The 25,131-nt window shown below is 42.4% G+C and overlaps 3 protein-coding genes across 3 annotated transcripts; all 3 read left to right on the top strand.

The window, feature by feature from the left end:
* The first annotated feature begins 6,835 nt into the window (after positions 1–6,835).
* On the top strand, positions 6,836–12,902 carry sec61a1a (SEC61 translocon subunit alpha 1a). Its single transcript, XM_040204055.2, has 12 exons — positions 6,836–7,064; positions 7,715–7,782; positions 7,878–7,943; positions 8,700–8,778; positions 8,864–8,995; positions 9,085–9,194; positions 9,578–9,731; positions 9,834–9,994; positions 10,131–10,328; positions 10,633–10,824; positions 10,916–10,992; positions 11,792–12,902. Exons 1-12 carry the CDS (start codon positions 7,058–7,060, stop codon positions 11,976–11,978), a joined length of 1,431 nt encoding a protein of 476 aa, XP_040059989.1. The 5' UTR covers positions 6,836–7,057; the 3' UTR covers positions 11,979–12,902.
* A 455-nt stretch (positions 12,903–13,357) lies between these two features.
* On the top strand, positions 13,358–16,791 carry chchd4b (coiled-coil-helix-coiled-coil-helix domain containing 4b). The gene is made up of 3 exons (XM_040204632.2): positions 13,358–13,583; positions 14,831–14,929; positions 15,051–16,791. Exons 1-3 carry the CDS (start codon positions 13,562–13,564, stop codon positions 15,398–15,400), a joined length of 471 nt encoding a protein of 156 aa, XP_040060566.1. The 5' UTR covers positions 13,358–13,561; the 3' UTR covers positions 15,401–16,791.
* Positions 16,792–19,257: 2,466 nt separating this feature from the next.
* uroc1 (urocanate hydratase 1) lies at positions 19,258–24,781 on the top strand. The gene is made up of 19 exons (XM_040205095.2): positions 19,258–19,502; positions 20,194–20,324; positions 20,728–20,821; positions 20,928–20,987; positions 21,072–21,200; positions 21,286–21,347; positions 21,454–21,520; positions 21,800–21,943; positions 22,043–22,131; positions 22,468–22,530; positions 22,645–22,824; positions 22,919–23,016; positions 23,117–23,189; positions 23,308–23,497; positions 23,593–23,691; positions 23,784–23,883; positions 24,042–24,123; positions 24,233–24,332; positions 24,427–24,781. The coding sequence occupies exons 1-19, from the start codon at positions 19,377–19,379 to the stop codon at positions 24,565–24,567; spliced, it is 2,028 nt and encodes a 675-aa protein (XP_040061029.2). The 5' UTR covers positions 19,258–19,376; the 3' UTR covers positions 24,568–24,781.
* Positions 24,782–25,131: the final 350 nt, after the last annotated feature.

The raw sequence follows: 25,131 nt of genomic DNA on the forward strand, positions 1-25,131 counted from the left end.
TGCAGGTATGAAGCCAAAAATGAGAAACAAAACACCTTGAATGATTGAGCTGTTCCAAGTGTAGTTTGGATCGCAGAGGATCCAGATTTTTCTGCCCTGCCTCTGTCGGTCAGGACATTAGGTGAGGGGGGTTTGCAGAGAGAGATGATAGCACAAGGCACGAGATAAGAGGGATTATCATTTCTCTTTTTACATCTAAAAATAACCGGACCTTCCCTTATCATCCGCTACCTGCATCATAACAGATTCAGTATGCGTCTGTCCTGTATGGCGTTGATTTAAGCTTCTTCATGTGGTTTTGACTAATACTCCCAAACACACACTGTTGCAATCAAACTTCTTCAGCCCCAATTGCACATTAGGGTTCATTGGCCAAATATACAAATTCTCAGCGGTATACAAAACGAATTACACAAAAACTGAGTAGTTCAATGGAATAAATATTACAAGGATTTTATCAAAACTCACACAAAATCATTCAACCCCTTCATGTCAAGCATCTTCTGTACTTATTAGAGCCCTCTTTTGCTGTCAACTGCCTCCTTTAAAGGCAGCCGCTCATCCAGGTAGTGAAGCCACTGTGCATTCAACTTTGAACTTGTAATCTATACTTCCTACTGTAGAGATATCAGTGCTTTTGATATCTCTTTGTATCTCGTCTCCTGTTTGTGCAAGGCAATGATCTCTTCACTGAACATTTTGGACAATGCTTTTGACAGCCGTGTTTCTAACATGCAATCAACGTCACTCTCAATAAACCCCCAGCCAGTCCAGGTACGTCTTCTATCTCAGGCACACTTGAACTAATAAAGCCCTTCATTGGTGCATGTGCTTGAGACAGGTGGTTGAATATAAGTGCTGAAGATGCATGTCATGAAGGGGTTGAATCAGAGGGAGCAGTACTGATTAAAAGCATTTTGTGTTGAATTTGGATGAAAACCATGGTAATATTAGTTTTCATGAACTATTTCAACCGTTCTTGTTTGCTTTGTTTATTGCAAACAGCTGAAAGATTGCACAACTGGCACAACCTTATAGTGCACAGCAGGAAAGTGTATTTGATTAGGGGCAGAAGACAGCTCACCTGTGTAATGAGGGGTTGCTTCACTCCATATGCTAATTTTTTGTCTTTTGGTATTTTCTTTGGATGAGTAGTTGATGGTGTTTGGGTAGATGATCTGACTGTGTATACAAGGTATCTTCATTCTGACCGATGGTGTTAAAAGGCCTTCTGTTGCAGACACGATATTGTGCTGCAAGAAAGAACCTATTTCTTTGTCAAACAAAAAAGCAGAGAGAAGTGAAAACTTTAAATAACCCGGATAGCAACAAAGAAACAGCTCTATATGCTCAAAGGTTGGAAATGTAAGAACTTTTGAGAACTTGTTTTGAGAAATCTACATTTTTTAGATACTTTACGGGAGGACTGATCCCAATACAAACCTTGTGTCATTTTAGGATTAGGGGAAGAGCACTGGGGAAAAAAAGTCAATATTAGAGATTGGCTGGAAGAGATGAATAGAAGACCACAAAAACCACCCACAATTATGCTGGAGGCTCTTATGTGACCGGGAAGCCAACCAAACTCTTGTTGCAAATGAAAGATAATACGGGATGTGTCATTTCAAACAGCTGTACTGTGATGTTCCTCAGGAAGATTGAAGAGGTAGTACAAAGAAGAGACCGATACCTGGCACACTACAGCAATGCTTTCAATGTATTCCAGAAGTTTTTTGCAATGGAAAATGACTTATGTCCTCACAGGCAAAGAAGCATTTTTTGTTGTTGCAGGAAATGGAATTATTCACCTGAACAGTTTAAATACGAAACGTTTTAGATGTTGAATAGTTGAAAAAGAGTGTGTGTGTGTGTGTGTCCGTATGCCCCTGTGTAAAGTTCAGGATGCCACGCAACAGCTCATGCTTTGACTTTAGTGTCAAAGCATATGATGCAATCCTCCTTGAACTTTGCTCAACCCAGCGATCAGATAAATCAGCCACCACAAGGAATAATAAATTGCTCAGAAGAAGAATGTATGATAGCATGAACCTGCACACGCTGTGCTCACATTGGTTGATCCATTTTCATATCAGGCCAGTTGCATCACAGTCGCAGTCTCATCACCTCCTTCATTTTGTTAAGCATCAAAAGGTCTCCATTCACTTCCCCCTTCTGTTATTTTCTTTCCTTAATTGAGGCGATTGTTATCTTGGCCTCATTGCAGCACAACAACAGTAACCCCATGTGAACAAGATGGACGAGTCCTGAATGCTGAGGTTGAATAAACAGTGCACATACAGAGACTTCTGCTCTGGGTTTTTTCCTTTTGACGCGACCAAATGAGAGCTGGGATTGTGTAACTGCTCAGTGGTGTCACGCACTGTCTAATTTCTCACCAGCGCCAATGGAGGTTGTGTCAGGGCCCCCATCAGCTTCCCCCGAGATCTATTTATGCCACCAAATCCACTGGAGTCTGTTGTCAGTTGATCAGCATCACATATTTATGCAGATGGTTAAGTGCAGCAACAGGTGCACCCGAATCGTGCTGGGGAAAATATTCCACACGCCTCTCCGTGGGGGGTCAAGTAGAGGCACGGATAGCTGAGATGGAGCTGAATGTGTCACTCGGTCTTTGTGGAGCGTCTTCCCATCCGGGCCCCAACTATTCATCTAAGTTCATCTAAGTTCACTTAGAGAACTTTTTCAATCTTTGGCATGAATTGTGGTGACATACGACACTGTATGCGGAATAAATGAGGCACACATTTTAGGGTGAGTAAGTGTGTGAGCATGTGAGCCCTTTCTTGGGCCAATCAAAGGACCCAACAAGACGTAGGAAGATATTTGTTCCCACATTGGAGCACACCCACATTCGTTCTCCCTGCAGCAATCGCATTGAAGTGACTGTGTGTGCTTAAAATAACGCAGACAGGCCAAGACACGCAAAGAAAGCAATGGCTGTATGTTTACTCGTCTGGATTTACCCCGATGACTAGGGTCCGATTAATCAAGGTGAACCGTCGCAGCGTTATGTCGTGACTTGCCACTCGCTCCCCGTTCTCCCGTCGGTGGGATTTTCCGGTTCTCTGTTAGAAGATCACTGCATTAATCCTCCTCGCATACATTTTCCACTTCATACATGACGTGACACCAGACTTTTTCCCTGGAGTAATTGCAGTGCCCTTAGATGGATTATAATGAGTGAGTGTGTCTGTGTGCGTGGGAGGTGAAGGCCGGATGTTGAAATGGAAAGTCCTCCCTAGCTGGAAACCTTTTAATTACTATAATAAATGTTATAGAATGGAACTGACAATAGTTTCACTTCTCATTTATCACTCTCGGAGGAAGTCCCTCGCTTTTAAAAGACAATGTAGGTCTTCATTATATGTTGCGTTGTTTCGAGTGTTACTTAACATAATTCTATTCAGGCAAAGTTGTCTGCTGCCGGTTGTCCGTGCATGAGATGTCTTCATTTAAGTTTTGCAGAAGCAAAGCTTTGGCTGTGACACCTTGCACATTTATTGTGTGTAAACAAGAGAAGACTCATCTTCGATGGGGTCGTTTGACTGTCACAACCATGTTCACCACGTGAAGTGCGTAGATGTCAGAGAACCTTTGAACAGGTTGCATAAGACAGTTAGATTGAAGCTGCTTCGAGCACAACTGTTAGCCTGAGATTAGCAGGACAAAAGCCAACACAGCGACTTATAACCTGTTGACTAAAGACAAGAGAGCTGTTTGGATATTGTTCAGATTGACAGATTTAGGGATATTTATTTTCATGTAATGATTATGTAAAGCGCAAAAGAGCCGAGTTGTTCTTCATTAACCATCTACTGCTGTGTTCGAAAATATCTGCAGGGAGGAGTTATAGGTCTTTACATGTGTGCATGCTTATGTAACCCACGTGCATGAGGTTGGGGACACAATGTTCTTCTGTCTGCTGCATTACATTTAACCCACGACATTAACCCTTCACCTCTTTTACTGCACATATACTCTCTGTTTGTTGTGGTAGAATATTGTATTCCAAGGGTCGCTAAGAGTTCAGAGCGGTTGTTTACCATTTGAATAATCCGATTCACCAGCGAGCCCCCAGTGCATGCAAATAATCCACCATGTGAAGGACAATTTGTGATTCAACCGCTTATAAGACGGGAGAGAGACGGTCGGGAACATAATATTGTCCTGTTACTATAAACATCAAATGGTGACCCTTCCAAAGCCCCTAACATGCAGAGATAGAACAAAACAATTCAAATAAAGTTGTTTAAATTAGAGGGGAAAGTTGGCCTCGCTAACGGGAACAGAGCTGGAGTGTGTACAGCGGGTGACCTCGCTTAGATGGAGAGTATTTACTGGTGCAGTAGACAAGAGAGTGAAACTGTCTCTGAGACAAAACAAAAACGGAAATGAATGTGAGAAAAGAATGAGCCTGGGTCGTTAAAGAACGACCGAAACAGTGAAAGAAATTCAACATTTCTTCACGTTACGGCAACGTCAAAGACTCTTACACAACGCCGGCCATCAAGCAACATTTGCATATGTCCATGTGCACACCAACAAAGAGAAGAAATGTAGAATGAGACATGTGACAGTAGTGCTGGAAGTACTTTGTTTATTTCCTTCCTTCCTGATAAGTAAATTACAAGATTCATGCCACTTTTATTCTTGTCTGTTCAATGTGAAGCTGCGGCCAACAGCCACAAAGCCCTCTAAAGCTCCCTGATGAACACATTATGTCCCGTTAATTTGTCCGTAGAAAAACAAACACAACCAACAACAGCTGGCAGTCCTACAGGGGTTGTGTAAGAGTCCACTGGTTGCCAGCAGAGCAAACTAGTTGTTTCCTCATTGTCGTAATGAGCTGACCGTCTCCTGTGGCCTCATGTTTACAGCTGAGACACGAGAGTTGCCGTCTTCTCACCTCATCAAGGGGGAAAAAGAGAGATACTGTGAAAAAAGTCTTCACCTGTATAAACTGTGTATAGTGTATACACAGTTTGTACAGGTGACGGTTATTTTCACTGTATTTACATGTGCTGGACTCATTTAGACCTTTGTCTTAGGTCCATAGTTCCTCATGCTGACCAGTGCAGTTTGAGTAGAACGTGTTGGTATAAACTGAGTAAGCGGGGACTCGTTCTGTGTTTGTCGCTCGAGTCGATGTCATCAAAAAGTGAAGAAGTGGTTTCAGGTGTGCACGGAGGAATATTCTCCATAAAGGACTTAATTTGATTTAATCAAGTTCAAATTTGAAATGTTTTTGTATTTTACTTGAGTGGTTCCATTTTCTTCAACTTAATACTTCAGCTCCACTTTAAATATATAAATATTGTGGGTTTTTTTTATTTCCCTACACCTTGACAGCTCCAGTTACTTTTAACTTTTCTAGTTTGGGGAGTTTTTTCTGTGCCGATGGTGGGTTTTGGGACAGAGGATGTCGTATGTGTACAGGCTGTAAAGCCCTCTGAGGAAAATTGCGATTGTAATTTGCGATTTTGGGCTATACAAAATAAAATGAATTGAATTGAATTGAATAGTTAGTACTTGTGTGTTTGTTTCTTTGCACTAGTCTAGTGTGGTTTGGTTTTGTGCACTGCGGCTGTGACATGGCAACGTTTAATTAAGTTTATCCATTTATCTATTAATGTGTCCATCTCAACAGTATATGAAATATTTGAATGGGACCTTCAACATCTACAGCAAGAAAATGCAACATACGTATTTATGCAGCAGTATTATGACTGTATTTGTGTAGTATTTGTGATGCTCAATGAAAATAATGTATGCTATTTCCTACAAATTCTTTGAATGCAGGACTTTTACTCGTCATACTGATATTGTTGTATTCTTACTTTACTAAAGCAAAGGGTCTGAATAGTAAACTACTGGGTATCAGTGAGTTTCTGGGAAGTGTGTAGAGACTTGTAGCGGCTCCCAGCACACCTGTGTCCTGCAGTGTGGTAGTCAAACAGACAGCCGGAGACAACGCCTTGCATGCAGCTTTGTTCTGCTGAAGGAGCCTCTCCCTGATCGTTTCCCCAGTGCCAAAACACTTTGGGCTCTCTGTTTTTAGGGAGTGTTGTGAAAGGCCGAGCTCTTTCTCTGCCATCATCCTCTTTTAATTATGTGAGAAAGGATTTCGCCTCCTGTGACCCGAAACTCACTGTTGATTGTTCACCGCTTTCTAAAGAGGGAAATAAAAGGTATCAAGGTACTTGAAGCCAATCTTGACATCAATACTGACGACAAGGGACGTACAGTGAGACATGTTGGACATAGTATCATACTGCTGTGCTACTTCTTCAGTTGACATGATCACTGTGAGATACATGTAGTGGACACATGATGATCTTTACGGATAAAAGATTATTTGCAGGGCTTTGAGGTGCCATTAATTCTGTCGAGTGCTCGTGCTCCCCTTCATGGTTTTGTTGGGTGTAAACTTTGTTATCTGGTGGGAAAAACCGCCAAACTGCCTTCACTCGTCTGCATTTCCTGAAGTTGACCAGAGATCTTTTGTTTAAGCCACTGCTGCTCTCTGGTGGAGACGTGAAGGTTTTCCGATGGGGAAGAACGGCTCAGGAGAGAAGAAGAGGTCGTCCGATTGTTTACGTACTGACGGCAAATCTAGAAACAATGTGGACAAATTACGATACGATCAAACATTCGGAATCACAACAAAATGTGTATAAAAGTGTATCAAAATTAGTAATATTATTATAATTATTATGGTAATAATGTTAATTTGTATTAAATAAGAATTATTAAATAATTATATAATAATATATAATAATTATTTTAACAAATAACTAAATTGACCACGTGTTCTACACTCGTTTTCCTAAAAACAGTGGCATGTGTCGACCGGTAGAGGCCTGTTCTTCAAATCCTTGTTCTTCGTGTCCGTAGTGGTGACGTGTCTGTTAAATTTCCCCTCCTCCTCCTCTTCCTCCTCCTCTTCCTCCTCCCCGCGGCGGCTCAGTCAGTAGTGAGATTGAGTCTCGTCAGATTTACACAGTAAAGGAGCCCGTAGAAGGACGGTTGGGACATCATGGGCAGTGAGTATGACTTTGCCGCTCAACGTGTACGATGATGTGTCGATAGAAAGTGGCACGATTCTCTAAATAGAGTTTTACCTGTTTTGTTCAACTTAGCTCGGTTAGCTAGCGGTGTTAGCGCTGGCATTGATAGCCGGCTAGCTAGCGCTGCTAATTCCCAACGCCAGCTAGTTGGCTGTTGATTTTGTGCTAGCAAGCTAGCTTTTTATGGCAAATGGTTGGTGGATTCCAATAAACAATTGGGTAGTATTTGTTTCACGATGTTTTTTTCCATCTTGGTTCGAGATTGTAGAACCGTCACGGTGGGTTTTTTATGTCGACAGGAACATCTTCCTAGCTAACTTGCTAGCTACTCATTCAAAGACACTGACAGTCTAGTGATGACGACGCATAACAGAACCGGTGTTATCTTCAGCCTGCTGTTCCCAAACCATGTGCCTAACGCGACGTAGCAATGATATTAAGGTTATGGGTCATAGCTGGAAACCCGGTGATACAAATTTCCCCGTTTGACATGAATGTGTTCGGTACACGTTAGTGGATTGAAGTCTGTAGAGTCCGCCCACCATTCACTGCCACGTCCCACTGGTTGAGCAGCTATTATTCCATACAAGTCTCATTAATGCTCATCGTGCGTTTCCTGTTCCCAGTCAAATTCTTGGAGGTGATCAAGCCGTTCTGTGCAGTGCTGCCAGAGATCCAAAAACCCGAAAGAAAGGTCTGTATTACGCTTATTAGTACATTTGCTTCTGCCACTAATGCCAAAAAAAGCTGTTGTTGATGATTACTTCACGTACTGTCATTGTCTAACAGATCCAGTTCAGAGAGAAGGTATTATGGACTGCCATCACTCTCTTCATCTTCCTGGTGTGTTGCCAGGTAAGTGACACAGTTAACTACTATGTTACAATGTTAATAAAAACGTATGGGGAAAATCCACATGATTTCCCTTATTTTGCAATAATTTCATTTATTTCTAATAGTACATTACAATCTCTTGCACTCACAAGCTTCATATAGCAATTTTATGTCAAATCAATTGGTTTTTATACATTATTTTCAAGATAATAAAATAAATGTATCTTACCATCACAATTTGTCATTCAGTTGCAAGAAGAGAGGGCCTGGTGCTTTTTAAATAAAGTTTAACTGCTAAACGCAAAATTCAGAGCATAGCTAATGTCTTTAGATATGGCAGTGGTTGAGTCGGTTGCTCTAAACTGACAATGCTAATGTCCTTCAAAGGGCAATCAACGGCAACAGTGCTGACAGACCTAACACTGTTTACTTGAGGGGGAAGAGGAGGGTGGGCTCTATGCTACTGCAACATTGGCGTCTGCTGTGAACGCATTATCAGCTGTGATTGCCGTAAGGGGTAATTGCAGAGCGGGGACCAAGAGCTAGCCAGTGGGGCACGTTATCATACACGCACAGTGAAAGTGGGATTCCTACACACACACAGAGAGACTGACTTCATTCGGTGAATTCAGACATTTGTCAAACAATCCCAACTGTGAATGAAGGGTTTCAAGTTTCACTTGTAGTATTAAGAATTATTTTCCAACATTTGCTAGTTTATAGAAGGAATGCAACTCTAACCACAATGAAATAAAATTCTGACTTTTTTTCCTGCAGATCCCCCTTTTTGGCATCATGTCATCAGACTCAGCAGATCCATTCTACTGGATGAGAGTTATACTGGCCTCAAACAGAGGTATTTGTCCTGCTAATAACTGAGTAATGGATCAAATGTTTCTGCTCTTTCACTGCTATATCGTAACCTGAACATCTGCCCTCAGGTACCCTGATGGAGTTGGGTATCTCGCCTATTGTCACCTCGGGCCTTATCATGCAGCTGCTTGCTGGAGCTAAGATCATTGAGGTTGGAGACACACCAAAGGACAGAGCCCTCTTCAACGGAGCTCAGAAATGTTAGTAGACTCAAATCACTTACGTAAACATATGATAGGGATCTATAAGTATGTATATAGATTGTCTTACCACTCCTAATGTTTTGCAGTATTTGGAATGATCATCACCATCGGCCAGGCCATTGTATACGTAATGACCGGCATGTATGGAGATCCCTCTGAGATGGGTGCAGGAATCTGTCTGCTCATCATCATTCAGGTGAGAGTAGAAACTTTCGTCAATTTGTCATAACCATTTTGTACTAGGATATGTACTTTAGCATCAAAACGTTGTTAATAAGTAATAAAACTAAAAAGGAACAAACCGATGCAGATTGTAGTTACAATTTGATTTGGTGTAGATTCACAGTGGTGATTTATTATCACAGATAAATTCCTCACAGGGATGTTAACACATTTGTTCACTACTTTTAATTAAAGGGCTGCATCTGCAATCTTATTGCGTTTACTCACGGGGACAGTATGCTCCAGGAGCTCACACTTTATTATTTACATTTAAGGGTATAACTTAAATAGTCGGGATAGACCACTTAGACTTTCCAAAGGATGTGAATTCATTACGAAGTGTCTGTTCTTCCTCAGCTGTTTGTTGCTGGGCTGATCGTGCTGCTGCTCGATGAGCTGCTCCAAAAGGGTTATGGTCTTGGTTCAGGGATCTCGCTTTTCATTGCCACCAACATCTGTGAGACGATCGTCTGGAAGGCCTTCAGCCCCACGACTGTAAACACTGGAAGAGGTAAGAGCCCCAGAGGGCGCAGCCAGTATGTGATTCTGATGTGCAGCTGCTGCACTTAACAGGACCGTGTCTCACACTGTAGCTGTGACTTTCTGTTTCTAGGTACCGAGTTTGAGGGGGCAATCATTGCGCTTTTCCATCTGCTGGCCACTCGCACGGACAAAGTGCGCGCTTTGAGAGAGGCTTTCTACAGACAGAACCTGCCCAACCTCATGAACCTCATCGCCACCGTATTCGTCTTCGCTGTAGTCATATACTTTCAGGTGAGTTTCTAGCCTTTCTTAACATGCAACATTTCTCAAAGCTTCTAATGTGTGACTTTATATTTTAATGGACAATATAATAGAGACGGGGAATGTAAACAATTAAGGATTTGCTCACACCAAACTCCTCCAACAGGGATTCAGAGTTGATCTGCCCATCAAGTCAGCTCGCTACCGTGGGCAGTACAACACGTACCCCATCAAGCTCTTCTACACCTCCAACATCCCCATCATCCTGCAGTCCGCCTTGGTCTCCAACTTGTACGTCATCTCCCAGATGCTCTCCACACGTTTCAGTGGCAACTTCCTGGTTAATCTGCTTGGTACTTGGTCTGTAAGTATACACTTAATCAAATGTTTCCATGCAATTTGTCGAGCTTTTTTTTTTTAAGACCGAGCCTCTGAAAATGTACTCTGAAATCTGCAGCGGTCCCTTGTTTTTTTATAATGGAAATAATTTACCAACGCAAATGCTACTTGAGTCTCAAGCAGGGTTTTTTTTTGTCAACTAAACTAATGGTGTTTTTTTTTAAAGCCCCTTTCCGATGAACGGACTATATGCAGTCATATATTTAGTCACGTTTATATGAAAATGTTTTTCTAACACTCTTACTCTTCTCTCGTGTGTGTGTGTGTAGGATGCAACGTCGGGCGGTCCGGCTCGTGCCTACCCTGTGGGGGGACTCTGTTACTACTTCTCTCCCCCTGAATCATTTGGCTCCGTTCTTGACGACCCCGTCCATGCAGTCATCTACATCGTCTTCATGCTTGGATCATGTGCCTTTTTCTCCAAGACCTGGATTGAAGTCTCCGGCTCATCTGCAAAAGATGTAAGTTGTAGCTGTTTTCAGCCAGGTGTCGTTATGAGTTTTTTTTAAACGGAGTGTGTTTTTAAAAGGGCCGTTCTTCCCTTTCATCCAGGTGGCAAAACAGCTGAAGGAGCAGCAGATGGTGATGAGAGGACACAGAGAAACCTCAATGGTCCATGAACTGAACAGGTATAATCCCAAAACCTTGTCTTTTGTAGATATCTTGCATTTCATTTACAGAGCTAATCAGCTGCAGATACAAGCCCTCATCATACATTTACATGAATTTATGTTTTTGTCACTAACATTTCAATAACCTCCATCTTTAAAGCAACTCATTGAAATCTTATTTCAACGTACCTTCCTTTTAATTCGCTTTGTGTAATCCCTCCAAATGTGTGACACTCGTCTAAGATCATTTTTAATCACAAATTCAGATTATTTGGTAAGGCATCGTGGGTATAGGGCAGAGCTCTTCACATCAGGTATTGTGGATTAGAAACGCAAATGAAAAGTAATTTTTAAAAAAAGTCGTATAATTCCAGACTGGACTTGCCTCTTGCAAACACATTTACGGAAAATCACAGATGTACCTACATAAACGAGTTGAATTGCATTTAGGTGCATCAGTTTCACGGTCTTTATTTCCTGCATGCTGCCACACTGACATGACCTTTGGGGAACTACTATTTTAATTGTCCCATCAGATTTTGTCTTTTTTAAATGCTATTTGAATGCCACCCAAATAAAGAAAAGCATAATACCTTGATAAAGACACGGGTTGATTTCCTTTTGTTTGTGGTTAGGTTTTCCTAATTTTATCTTCTATTCACTGCAAATCAGATGTGCAACCCTGCTCACCTCACGGTTCTTCACTTTGCAATCATACTTAATGTATTTGAATATCTACTATTCTTGTTATTTTGCATAATGAAACACCCAGTTGAAATATTTATTGATCTTTGTCTCAATCTGCTTTGTGTCATAGGTACATCCCTACTGCTGCTGCCTTCGGTGGACTGTGTATCGGTGGTTTATCAGTAATGGCCGACTTTCTCGGCGCCATTGGCTCCGGCACCGGTATCCTGCTGGCCGTCACCATCATCTATCAGTACTTTGAGATCTTTGTAAAAGAGCAAAGTGAAGTAGGCAGCATGGGGGCTCTGCTCTTTTAGAAAAGCCAATATCCTCCCACCCTTTACCAACTTTTATTAGGATCACCTACTTTACATTCATTTTACATCTCCGAGAAGCCCCCGCATCACCAGCCCTCCACTTTTCAGGATGACCAAGGAATCTCCGCTCAAATTGGACCTTACGAGGGGGTGGGGCTGCTCAGCTTTTTGCTCCTGCCTTGAATCCTCTAACGCAACACGAAGACAGACACTTCAGTTGTATTTCATCAGATTGTCAAACTGACTCAAAGTTAAAGTTTCCCAAAATGAATATAAAGGCTTTCTTTTTTTGTATGAGATGAGATCCTGCGGGAGTTTGGTCCTTTTTTCGGACTGACGATAGAGCGCTTCAGTATGCCGGCATACTCGACACGGATGATGGAGGTCAACTGCCTGCTGTGTGCTGAAATGTACTAAATGTTCTGCTTGGTGTTATCTTAGTTCATACTTTTTTATTTTCAGCTTTATCTTATTTCTTCAGCAACCTGCCAATTGTGCGAAGGTGTGGAACAGAAGCTAAACTCTGAGTCAAGTACTGTCTTTTTTTTCTGATCTGTGTCCCTGTGTTATAGCTGTAATTGGAACAGAATATTTTCGGATGAGGCTGTGGAGCACGCATCCGCCTGTCGCTGTTTTTAATGTATGGCATTCCCAGGGAGCAGCAGTATTAACTCACTATTCACATTCAATCTCCCACTTTCTAAGATTATTTTTTGTTGTTTTTAATTGTCTGCTCTCGGCATCCTTGCATTAATCACTTTTTCCACACCTGAAAAACAAATTATAATTTTACTGTACATAAGCCATGCATTGAATAACTTTGAATTTGTGTAAAATACAATCTTTTGAATATGTAAAAAATAAATGCATTTCAGAACAAACTTGTAGAAAAAAACATTCTCAATAAAACCTTTTTGTGGGAAACTGCTTAGTATTTTGACTCTTCTACTTGCGTTTAAGCTCAGCGTGGCATTTTTTAAAGAGTATAACAATTCCAAGTATTTATTAATGTACGATATCCTCCTATAAGGGATGGTGGTCTACAACAATCTGGAATTGTTGGCCAGTACCTCACCAAACAAAAAACTACTTAATCTAAGTACCAGTACGTTTTTATAATGGCAACATAACTTCAAGCCATGCATCGCAGCCAGGTATTTGTTGCAGAGTTGTGCAATGCAGATATACTGAATATTAATATACTGTCCTAGTTTCCATACTAATCCTCCTTTCTTGGATTTATCTCTTGTCCCAAAATGAATTTATTAAAATTCATATTTACATGATAATCGTATCAGAGTTAGAGTGCTTGTGAGCGATCGTTTTATGTTCTATGTGTCTCCTGTTGGGGGCGACAGATCGCCACCGACCGTCTGCGCTACCGGAAACACAACCACAGAAGAAGACCGCGCTGCTCAAGAATAAGATGGTTATGAAACCAGCTAACGCTAGCTCTGGATGCTGCACTTAAACGTCGCTGCTTATTCATGTGTTGTGTAGCGTGTTAGTGAGACTCGTTGTCCTCGGCGCTGTTGCTGTTATTTTAAAAAAAGGAGAAATTTTATCCGCCCCAGCGTGAAGAAATGAGCTCTGTCAGAGAGGAAGGTAACCATCGTGTGCTAAACCGGCTAACTTCTCTGGAGAGCTAACGTAACGTTAACCCTGCAGTGTTGATCGGAGTCTGAATGAGAACATGATTTGTGCTTTTTCCCCAGTTGTTAAAAGCGTAATAAAACCGCATTGTGTTTCTATGAGAACCAAGACTTAAACGATCGACACACCACGAGTGAACAGGACTGATGGAAGCGTCACGATGAGTCACACTGATGTAACGTCATCGTTACTCTCAGTCACCTTGAGTCCTCCTCACACTTTGTCCTCGACTTCACCACACGTCAAGGTTTAAAACATCTTGCGCTCCATTTACGTACGATTTTGAGGTCGATTGTGCACATTGTGTTAACTTTACATGTATTTGACGTCTAGGCACTACAGGTAATTTAACACGCAAGCCACATTTAAAACGATGCTAAATGCATTGAATCTTTATGACTGGTGACACCTCACAAAACTTTTTTTTGTTTTTTTGTCCGTTTTTAGGTCAACTGACATCAAACTTTATATAAAGTAGTTTATACTAGCTTCATCTTAATTAGACTGTAAAGTTCTAAAATTCTATCGCAGCATTGATGCATCAGTACTGACAAAATAAGATGGTGACATGTGCTCATTTAACAGTAACAAGAGACATTGTGTCGCAGAACCTTTGAACTTTGATAGTACATTTCGATGGTAATATGTTGCTACTACTTCAGACCTTACCTTGAACTGGAGTATTTACATGGTTTTACTGATAATTCTAGTTATCGAAAGAATCCTATTGTGCTTCTTTCACCACTTCACTTCTCATCTTGTACAACTTATTTTCTTTTGTGCCTTGATTTTATCATCAATCCGTTGATCTGTTAATTACGGGTCATGCATTGTTTAGTTTTTCAATTTGAGAATAAAGTGAAAAGTGCCATCACAGTTTTGCAGAATCAAATTCACTGCAAATCCTCACATTTGAGAAGGTGGGAGCAGCACATGTCTCAATGCCACGAACACACTTATGACACCAGGAGCACCAGAAGTTGCACCGACAGATCATTCTTTAATAAAAAAAAAGGCAAAATGTTGACCGGTTCAGTTTACACAGCGGGCTTTAGTGAGCAACGTGCACTACACAGTTTAAATGGGAATGACAACAGGACCGGCTTTTACTTTGATTATCCCCAAATCGAAAAATAAGTTGAGGCAGTTCTTCTAATTCATGGTTTGATTGACTTGTTCTTTCAAATTTTTCTCAACAGGTAAAGACAGAATTATCTTCGTCACCAAAGAGGATCATGCATCACCCAGCAGCGCAGAGCTCGTCGAGGAAGATCCTAATGATCCCTATGAGGAACGCGGTGAGGAGCAGTACCACTACCAAGAGAACCCTGTTTTCAGACTTATTTGTTGCTCCGGTTAGGTTTGATGAAGCCAATTTCAACCTGTGTATTAATTCAATACCTCCCTCTCTCATCTTAGGTCTGATTCTCCCCAGTGGAGAGATAAACTGGAACTGCCCATGTCTGGGTGGGATGGCCAGTGGTCCCTGTGGGACTGAATTTAAGGACGCCTTCTCCTGCTTCCATTACAGTAAGGAGGAAGTAAAGGGTTCCGACTGCCTGGAGAATTTCAGGGCCATGCAGGAGTGTATGCAGCGTTACCCGGAGCTCTATCCGCAAGAAGATGAGAAGGAACAACAACAACAACAATCCTCAGAAACCAAGCCGACCTCACAAGACTCTGCAGAAACATCAGGTGCAAACTCCTCTGCAACCAAGGAAGACTCTGATACAACAAAACCCAACACAGACGACTCAGTGGAAAGTTAATGATGAGCCTTGATGGCAACGGGAGCAAAATGCTTTTAACGGCACTAAATTCCAAATTCAAAGCGTAAAGATGAATCTGATTGCCTCCACACAGCGGTGGCTGAGCCCGGCAGCAAGCAGCTAAAGGTGCTAACAACATTAGCGGTGCCGAAAAGGCAACAGTTCCGATGGCGGCCGGTCGGCACGTTGTCAGCTGTGTCCGCCATGTAAGCGCAGAGCGGCGCCGATTAGCTAGTGACTTATTGTCTACTCAAGTAGACCCTACTTCACTATATCTTTACATTGCAAATAATCAACCTGCTGTTAAATTAATATTCTAAATTTGGAATTTAGCACCCTTTTAAAGTCCAATTGAGATCCGTTAGTCATCGCTTTATTCAGTCTTCAGATTATATCAACGTCTTTTTCAACTTTTTTCTGTCTATTCATTTTTTCTCATCAAAAGAAAGAAAATGTTTCTGAAGAAATATTTGAAATTTTCATTTTGCTCCAACGCCAAATTCGGCCACAGCGAGGAGCTGATGGGAAGAGGCCCATCTTCAAACTGGACTCTGATTTCGATACCAAAGTCCAGACTCACAGACGTCCAGGCTCCTTCCTGCAAAGTGTGCAGAACTGTCCCACTGTCAAATCTAGTCTTTAATCGCTCACTTGCAAATATGTTTGTTCCCGTATTCACACCGTACTCCATAACTCTCCATGGCTGCAAGGGGAACAGAAAAGGTAAACAAAGAGGACGGCGCCTGGCTGTTCAGTCGTATCTAAGGAACAACCCTGAAGGACGTTCCAATCAGGCCGTAAAAAAATGTCACATAAATGCCCACGATAGTTGATAACATGTCCTGGCAGCTTCAGGCTAATGTGATATGTTGCCGCATTCCCATTTGTAAATAAACCCTTTCAAGCCCTTGCACTCTGTAACGTGCATGCAGGTGATGTTACTTCAGTCCCTGAGGGTTTATGGCTTAAGGCCTGAGGTGAACATTGGGATCAGGCTGTCATTCATCTGTAAAGTAAAGGTTTTTTCTATTTGATTCATAAAGTGTGTCCAAAGACGGACCCAATACATAAATATGTCTCCCTTGCTGACGTGGGATTTTGGTAGATATGTGTGCGCTCCTGTAGGAGGAAAAACATGGCGTTCAATTCATTTCATTTGGACGTTAATCTCTATTTATTGAAGAGGGGCTTATACTTTCAAATTAAGTGAAACATTCAAGTGAGCTAAACAAAAGAATCAATTCCATCAAAACCTGGTAGACTATGCTCATTATACACTGTACACCTCAGTGTAATTCTGTTTGTGTCAAGTCAAGATGGTTTTGTGTGTCTGTTGTGATTAATCCTGACTCTAAATTTATAAGATCACAGTAAAACATCTTTTGTGCTCATTTCCATCCTCTCGGATCTTCTATTTCACATTTATTGTGTTTATAAAAATTGATATATGACTTTGACTCAATTTCTATTGGTAAAATAACATTTCATTAAAACAAATAATTGCTAAATTCACAGAGCATGAAGAATATACTGAAGGCTACGAACCATTTCTACTGCGTAGTCTTTAAGTAGTGTTTCCACATTTGGCATGTGTCCAATATGACTGCATTTCTCCTGCTAATCTACAACCAGACTTAAAACCTTTACCTGGACCTTTTGTGTCCAACGCGGGACGGCAGGACGTCACTTATCCTTCTAAAAACCAGCCTGTCTTGTTCAGCCATTTGCTCTACAATCACATAGTATATCTCTGCAACCACAAAGTCTATTAAATATATAATAATAATGTTGGTGATACAACACAGATGTGTAATTATCACTGTATGAGTTTCTGGTTAAGAGTGAATGAAGATGGCAGCAGAAACCAAAAGTTTCAGGTTTGCCAAAAAAGAAATAGCGCTTTCAGGCTGATTGTCCCGTTCCTTCTGCAGTTTGACTTTGATGAAGTGAAGAAGAACAAAATAAGGACGTTTTTAGTAAAGACATTTCAGGCGAGGTTTCTAAAATGGCCATTTCTGGGGATCATTTGTGCCATTTGTATTTTCTCATGTATTTCACTTTTATGCCACTAATGGTGTTCAATACATCCAAATACAGTATAGTTTGAGTTAAAAATCAAGTCAAATAAAATTGACCTTTCCCATTAAAAAAATAACCACTCAAATGAACTGAGTGTTATATTACATTTCATGTCATTTAGCGGACGCTTTTATTCAAAGCGACTTACAATAAGTTCATTCAACCGTACGGATACAAACTCAGGAGAACAAGAAACAAGAAAGTGCAATTTCCTCAAATAAACCAATTTACAATTTGCTATACATAAGTGGCGTTACTAGTATAATTTAAGTGCTACAATTTGTTAGTCTTTAGTCGAGGTAGAGTCTGGAGAGGTGTGTCTTTAGTTTGCGGCGGAAGATGTGAAGGCTCTCTGCGGTCCTGGTGTCTTCAGAGAGCTCGTTCCACCATTCTGTTGAATCCAAATGGAGCCAATTTACCATTTAATTGTGTAAGAACACACATAAAACCCAAACTATTTACACCATCTTTTGCAATACTTCATGACCTTTGTCTCCTCCCCGTGGTAGAAAATGGGTGGTGGAGGTGGCTGCTGAGCTTTTACAAAACTCCAGCATCTCTTTGGCCAACTGCTCCCTGAAGACCTTGTGGGTGAAGGACTTCCACCGGGTGGGATCTTGCCCATCTGGAGCAGATAGCTCTTCACCACAGCGATGTCCACAAAGTGGACATATCAGTTCATGGTTTTGTGGCTGACGGTGTAATTTCCGATTAGACAAGTCCACACCACCATGCTGTTGTCCACGTTGCTGTCTGGACTCGTTTTGCGACACCCCGGCCTCAGGCGCCAACCTTTTTCTCCCCCCAAAGTGGGATGTGACAGAAAACGTTTGAGAACCACGGCTTTACAGCATGAAGTGTTGTGGAGTCACAGCTAGAAATGGAGGTGGAGCTATGTGAATTTTGACATCTGGGAATTCCTTTAGTTTTTGTTTGAGTTGTTGGACGATGTAAGAATGGATTATATGCGTGTAGACCAGGTTCTGCTGGGATTTGCAACAACAAATAAAACTTTGTGATTAGTGCATTTGTTTCACACAGTCTGTTGCTTTGGAGTTCATTTTATTTTTTGTCAGGTATTACAAATGCTGTTATATTAAAGTATTTGGCATTGCAATAATAACCTTTTTTTCTGAACACACCCCAATTGCACGTGTACTCTGTCATAAAGACCGAAGGTTTTGACTCGTACAGCTACAGCAGAGGGTAACATTGAGTCGACCATACGAGAGAAACCCTTTGAATTGGTTTCAATTCATTAATTCAGATTTATGAAATACTCCAAAACATCTCCAAATGCGTCATTGCTCTCTCCCAGTGACCTGCATCAGCAAAGATCCACTCTTTCCTGTGAGTAGTAATTCAATTATTCAGTTAATTACTCAGGTTGTACTTTCCACTCTCTCAGGCGCACAGTATTGACCATGTTAGCTGCTAAAAAGATAAAAATGAGAACACAGGCTATTATACTTTCTTGAAGGATCCTTTTCTTTTTTTTTTTTTTCCCCTTTCTTCATTATTACATTATGATGCTAAACATGCACCAACTGCACCTCATCAAAAATATGATGTTGTTAAGCTCTAGATGTGCTTTTCTTTTACACAAGCCATCATTTTATGTAACGGTTGTTGACCTGTCCAAAGGTTTTCAAACGCAGTCAAGCATCAGGAGTCAGAGGCCGATGACAGTGTTTGTCCCACTTCAAACTCACTCACGGATCAATAGTTACCAAACACCCCTTTTTCTGTCCGTGCCGTTCCATTGGTGGATCACGGAGGGCAAAGACGACCAAAAAGCCAATGAGACATCACCCTCACGTTTTGCTGCCTTCCATCTCCAGCGTGAACTCTGCGTTCAGGTTTTTGCTCCAGTGTGTGACAGAGACTCTCCGACAGGATGTCTTCGTTGAAGGAGATATGCAGCGGTTTACCGCTGGACCCCTTGCCTGTGAATCGGGGAAGGGACCCCGACGTACCACACGCACCTTTGAGAACCCCAAACCTCACAGCCGAGGAGGAGCGGGTGAGTGAATGTGCAAACAACGTCTGTTCATTGGACATTATTCTGCACCTTGAATCAGGCATCAATGGCCTCTGTGCACCTTAAATACAGGTGCAACTAATGTGATAGAAAATGGCTACATTCTGTTTTATGCACACCGACAAGAAACTGAGGAATGGTGAGTAGGTTCTCCTGAGCTTCTCCCAATATAACAAGACCAAGTACGATCTAAGAATGCTACTCTAAGGTGAAGATTTTGCTTCTCTAATGGAATGGAAACACTGTTCATGGCGAAGCTCGGCTGTGTTCAGAACTGTCTAACAAGTTTAAAAAGGGAAAAAGTAGAATACTGTTTAACATCTTGAAGCGATGTGAGCTAAAGGAGGTTACAGCTCACTGTCAACTAATACAAATGTGTCTGTGTGGATGCGCCATTTATCTCCATGCTTTGCTGTGTACTGACTTATTGCATCATCATTGTTGTCTCACAGTCACAGTCTGACTGACCGAACAAATTGATTATTCTCTAAAGTCCGTAACTGATTGCCCAAAGCGAAGGCTTCACTCCATAATTAAAAGAGACAGTGATTGCTCTGCCTGCCATCTGCCTGCCAAGTGCATCTGCTCATCCATCGGACTTGAACACTGTATTAAAACATTGATTTGCCGTGTTCAGCGTGTGTTCATTAGTGTAATTGCCTCTTCCTTCTAGTTGGCGCTGAGAAATGCTTTGCGTTATTTTCCTCCGTCCCACCACCCAACACTCGCACCCGAGTTTGCTCAAGAGCTGCGGCAGTACGGACACATCTACATGTACCGCTTCTGTCCCGCATTACGCATGAGGTGAGGCAACCGGAATATGACCCGACATTTAAGTGTCAAAGTAAATGCTAGGTTTTTTTTTACTTTGGTGTAAAAACATCTATACAATCCTTGAGATTTGCTTAATAAAACCAAAACACATGTTCAGGAACAATACAATACTGGCATGAACCGGTGGCTCGTGTTAGCTAACCTTTGATGCACGTTGCCCTGTAACCTGCCTCTGGTTGACTTTAGTTGACCTCATGACTGTGGATAAATATCTTACCACGAAACAAGAAGCAAACACATTGTACAGAAATCATCTGTATGTAAAACCGGCGGCCACAGTGGCTTCTGTTCAGAAAAGGTACAATGTTGCTTTTAGTCATTGTCTAGTTCTGCTCTTCAGCATCAATGTTTGAGTTTCCCTGCGTGTCTGCAGAGCTTACCCCATAGATCAGTACCCATGCCGTACACCTCAAGCCGCCTCCATAATGCTCATGATCATGAACAACCTGGACCCAGAAGTCGCTCAGGTGAGCCTCTAACGCAGCTTGGAATTAACTTTGTTAACACAGTGTGGGAATTCTTTTGTTTAATTCATTGTGAGGGTGACGTCTTCATTTTCCTTTTTCCATTCAGTTCCCCCAGGAGCTCGTCACCTACGGAGGGAATGGACAGGTCTTCGGTAACTGGGCCCAGGTGAGCCGTGAGCTAGCTCGGGTTTAGCAACAATGCATCCAGTCTACGTAGTTACACATTGACGACTTGTGGATCTTGGCGCAGTTTTGCCTGGTGATGCATTACCTGAGTGAAATGACAGAGGAACAGACTCTGGTGATGTACAGCGGTCATCCGATGGGCCTGTTCCCCAGCCTGCCATCATCGCCTCGCGCCATCATCACCAACGGCATGGTAGCTGCCGAACACACAGTTGATCCAACTTTCAGCCCGCGTACTCATGTGTACTGACACACACTCTTGTTTTTGCATCCCCAAGGTTATTCCAAATTACTCATCTAGAAATCAGTATGAAAAGATGTTTGCCCTCGGTGTATCAATGTAAGTCCAGAAGGTGCTTTTGAGTGGTAGAGTTATGCGGTATTAAGCCTCATGTGGGTTCATCATCATCATCATGTTTTGAATAATCTTTGTTCATTGGTTACAGGTACGGTCAAATGACGGCAGGCAGCTACTGCTACATTGGTCCTCAAGGAATTGTTCACGGCACCATGGTTTGTGAAGTTATTAAGAAAATAACTTAGTTCCCATGCCGAAGGACAGGAACCCAGAAAGAGGTTGTAGGATTAGTGTCACAAGATAGGGTTCGGGTTAGTAAGAAAAAAGCAAGCAAGAAAAAAAGAAATTCTTTCTCTTATACTTGATAGTTTCACTTTTGTAGACCACTAAAGAGGATCTAAATGAAACAATCTGAGGAGGCCAAATAAAGGTCATAACTGTGACTACTGCTTGAACCCGTTACCTTAATTCTTCCCTTCTGCGTCTCCCTGTAGCTCACCGTGCTGAATGCCGGCCGCAGGTACTTGGGCTCTGATGACTTGAGGGGACGCGTGTTTGTGACCTCCGGTCTGGGGGGCATGAGTGGAGCTCAGGCAAAAGCTGCCGTCATCGCCGGTTGTGTTGGTGTGATCGCGGAGGTCCGTTTCTGTCGAGTCCTTTCCCATAAACTCTCTGACCGAACAAGAACACGGGAAGTGCCGTGTGTCAGTGTGACTGTGAATTTGATTTCCGTGTAGGTGGACGAGGCTCCTCTTCGAAAGAGATATGAGCAGGGCTGGCTGATGGAGATCACCAGCAGCTTGGATCACTGCATTAAACGCATCAGGTAACAAAGAGAAAACGTCATCATGAGTCTGCAAACATTGCTGCAGACTCATCTTTACTCCATTTAACTGTCATGACGGTGTTAAGTTTTCGTGTTTGCTGTATGCTGAATCAGCTCCCACCGGTCACTTCCACATCCCAGAGAGAGACAGAGAGCGTTGTCATTCATGATGGATTAAACCGTACAACATTAGCTCCCAGAGCCACTATCCTGTTCCTGCCTGATAAAACCATCCTAAACGTCTGGTCATCCCAAAATGCCATAAACTCTGTCAACTAGTGATAACATTATTTGGTTTTTCCCAACAATATCAAAATGTGCTTTTATACTTTTCAGAGAGGCCAAGATCTCCAAGACACCCCTCAGTATTGGTTACCATGGCAACATAGTGGACTTGTGGTAAGTTAGAGGTGAAGACGCCCCGCTGCCTGGACCCGGTCCGGGTCTGCAGTGAAAACCTTTTGTGACACGCTCACGAACCTCTTTGTTCTGCTCTTCTGACTTTCTAACCAGGGAGAGGCTGCTTCTGGAGTATGAGAGGACAGGGGAGCTCCTGGTGGATCTGGGCTCAGACCAGACCTCCCTCCACAACCCATATAACGGAGGCTACTACCCAGTCCAGCTCAGCTTCCGTCAGGCAAATCAGCTCATGGCAACAGATTCTGACCGTTTCCTAACTGTAGTCCAAGAAAGGTAATGTAGGTCACCCAGATGGAATTTTCTATGATAGTTTCTGCAATGAATGCCTCCATTGAGTTGAAATAATGGGGTTTTCATGCAATCACAGCCTCCGCAGACAAGTTAAGGCTATTAACAAGCTGTCTGATGCTGGTTTGTTCTTCTGGGACTATGGCAACGCTTTCCTCCTGGAGGCCCAGAGAGCTGGTCAGCAATTAAAAACACAAAGTCACTGAGGCCATGCAACAATTATCCATCAGTACACGTCAGACCTTTAGAGAGGCTTCTGTTTCTTTTCTTTTTATAGGAGCAGAAGTAGAAAAGGCCGGCGCAGGGGCAACAGAATTCCGTTACCCCTCTTATGTCCAGCACATCATGGGGTGAGACATGTATTCAAGATAGCATTGCTCATGTAATATAACTGTGTACAATTGTTGTGAGTCCTTTTCTTCTTGCTATAAAGAGTTTGTAATGACTCCCCTCCCACCTTGGCCGTAGGGACATTTTCTCTCTGGGCTTTGGCCCGTTTCGTTGGGTATGCACATCCGGCAATCCCCAAGATCTTGCTGAAACGGATGATATCGCTGCTAATGTCCTGGAGGAAATCAGTTCCAATGTGACTGATAAGATCAGACAGCAGTACAATGATAACATCCGCTGGATCAGAGAGGCTGGAAAACACAAAATGGTGAATAACTTTCAGGGCAACGAATGAATCACTCAATATCAAATCTGATGTCAATAATAAACACAGGATTTCCTCTCTTTATTGTCCTTGTTTAGGTTGTGGGATCTCAAGCCAGAATCCTCTACTCTGACCAGAAAGGAAGAGTCTGCATTGCTTTGGCTATAAACCAGGCCATTGCTGAGGGACGGGTCTCAGTAAGAGGATAAATTGTCTGCAAAGAAAATCTTTTCTGATGTTAACTGCAGTCGGAATGATACCAAGCTCGCATGTTATTTCTGCTGCTCAGGCTCCCGTGGTTATTAGCAGAGATCATCACGATGTTAGTGGCACAGACAGCCCCTTCAGGGAAACCTCTAATGTGTATGATGGATCTGCCTTCTGTGCAGGTATGTTGAAAACCAATGGCTCACGTGTTACCCGCAGGGCAAAAACACAGTGATGTCGGTGATTTGTGTTCAGTTGTATGCATATATATCCACCATTTCTATAATCACCATCATAATCATGTTCGAAAGTCCGAGCTCTCAATCATTTGCCCTTACAGACATGGCCGTCCAGAACTTTGTCGGTGATGCATTCAGGGGCGCCACATGGGTAGCCCTGCATAATGGCGGTGGTGTTGGCTGGTAAGGGAGGCTGGTCATTGAGCAAACAGTAATACGGGTAAAGCTTTTGAATCATAAATACGCTTGCGCCAACAAGTGCTTACAACATTATCTCTTGTCTCACCCACAGGGGCGAGGTAATGAATGGAGGCTTTGGGTTGCTGTTGGACGGCTCGGACGAGGCTGCAAAGCGCGCTAGATTGGTGCTGAACTGGGACGTCTCCAACGGGGTGAGAGTGCTGCGAGGAGAGCAGCACGATAGATCACAGCCTCGCTCATTGTGCACAACGTATAGTGGCTCCCATCTGGTCCTGTGTGCTGCAGGTGGCTCGCCGCTGCTGGTCCGGAAACTCAAACGCCTACGAGACCATCCAGCACACCATGGAGGAGAACGGCCAGTTGCGGGTCACCATGCCTTTCCCTGTGCAGGATGAGTGCGTGCTGGACCGTGCCCTGCAGGGCTAGCCAGATTATCAACAGCCATCTACATGCAGCCTCACAGCAAGGAGGCCTTAAACGATAGTCCTCTCAGTAGTATCCCAGCATCAGCCCTAGTGGAAGTATGAGGCGCAGTGTTGTTATATAGATTGTTTGGCATAAATACACATCCTTTTGCCAGGCTAAATATTCTTGTTATTGTGTGCTGAAAATTAAACTACCAGGGTTTATAAATGATAAAGCCTTTCTGAGTCATTTTTTCCATTAATCTACAAAAATCTGTTGTCCAAAATGTCAATGTCAGCTTAGTTAACGTAGTTATTGCTTATTTTATATTGTCCAAATGTGAAAGTCATATTTTGGTCATGTTGGATCATTTCTTTCTGCTTTCAACCAAACATATTAAATCACGGTGCTAAAAAAAAAGAAGAACGAAGAACGAAGAACGAAGAAAAATAAGTTATTAAGAAACTTGAGACAGATTCACACAGCATTTAGTCTGCTGTTCGCTCAGTTAATAACGTTTGGACAGTTTACTGACTGTGTTATTGAGCATTAATAGCTTTGTGTCTGTTCCGTCTCACTGGTTCC

The sequence above is a fragment of the Gasterosteus aculeatus genome, chromosome 17 (genome assembly GCF_964276395.1).
Source record: "Gasterosteus aculeatus chromosome 17, fGasAcu3.hap1.1, whole genome shotgun sequence".
Classification (NCBI taxonomy): domain Eukaryota; kingdom Metazoa; phylum Chordata; class Actinopteri; order Perciformes; family Gasterosteidae; genus Gasterosteus; species Gasterosteus aculeatus.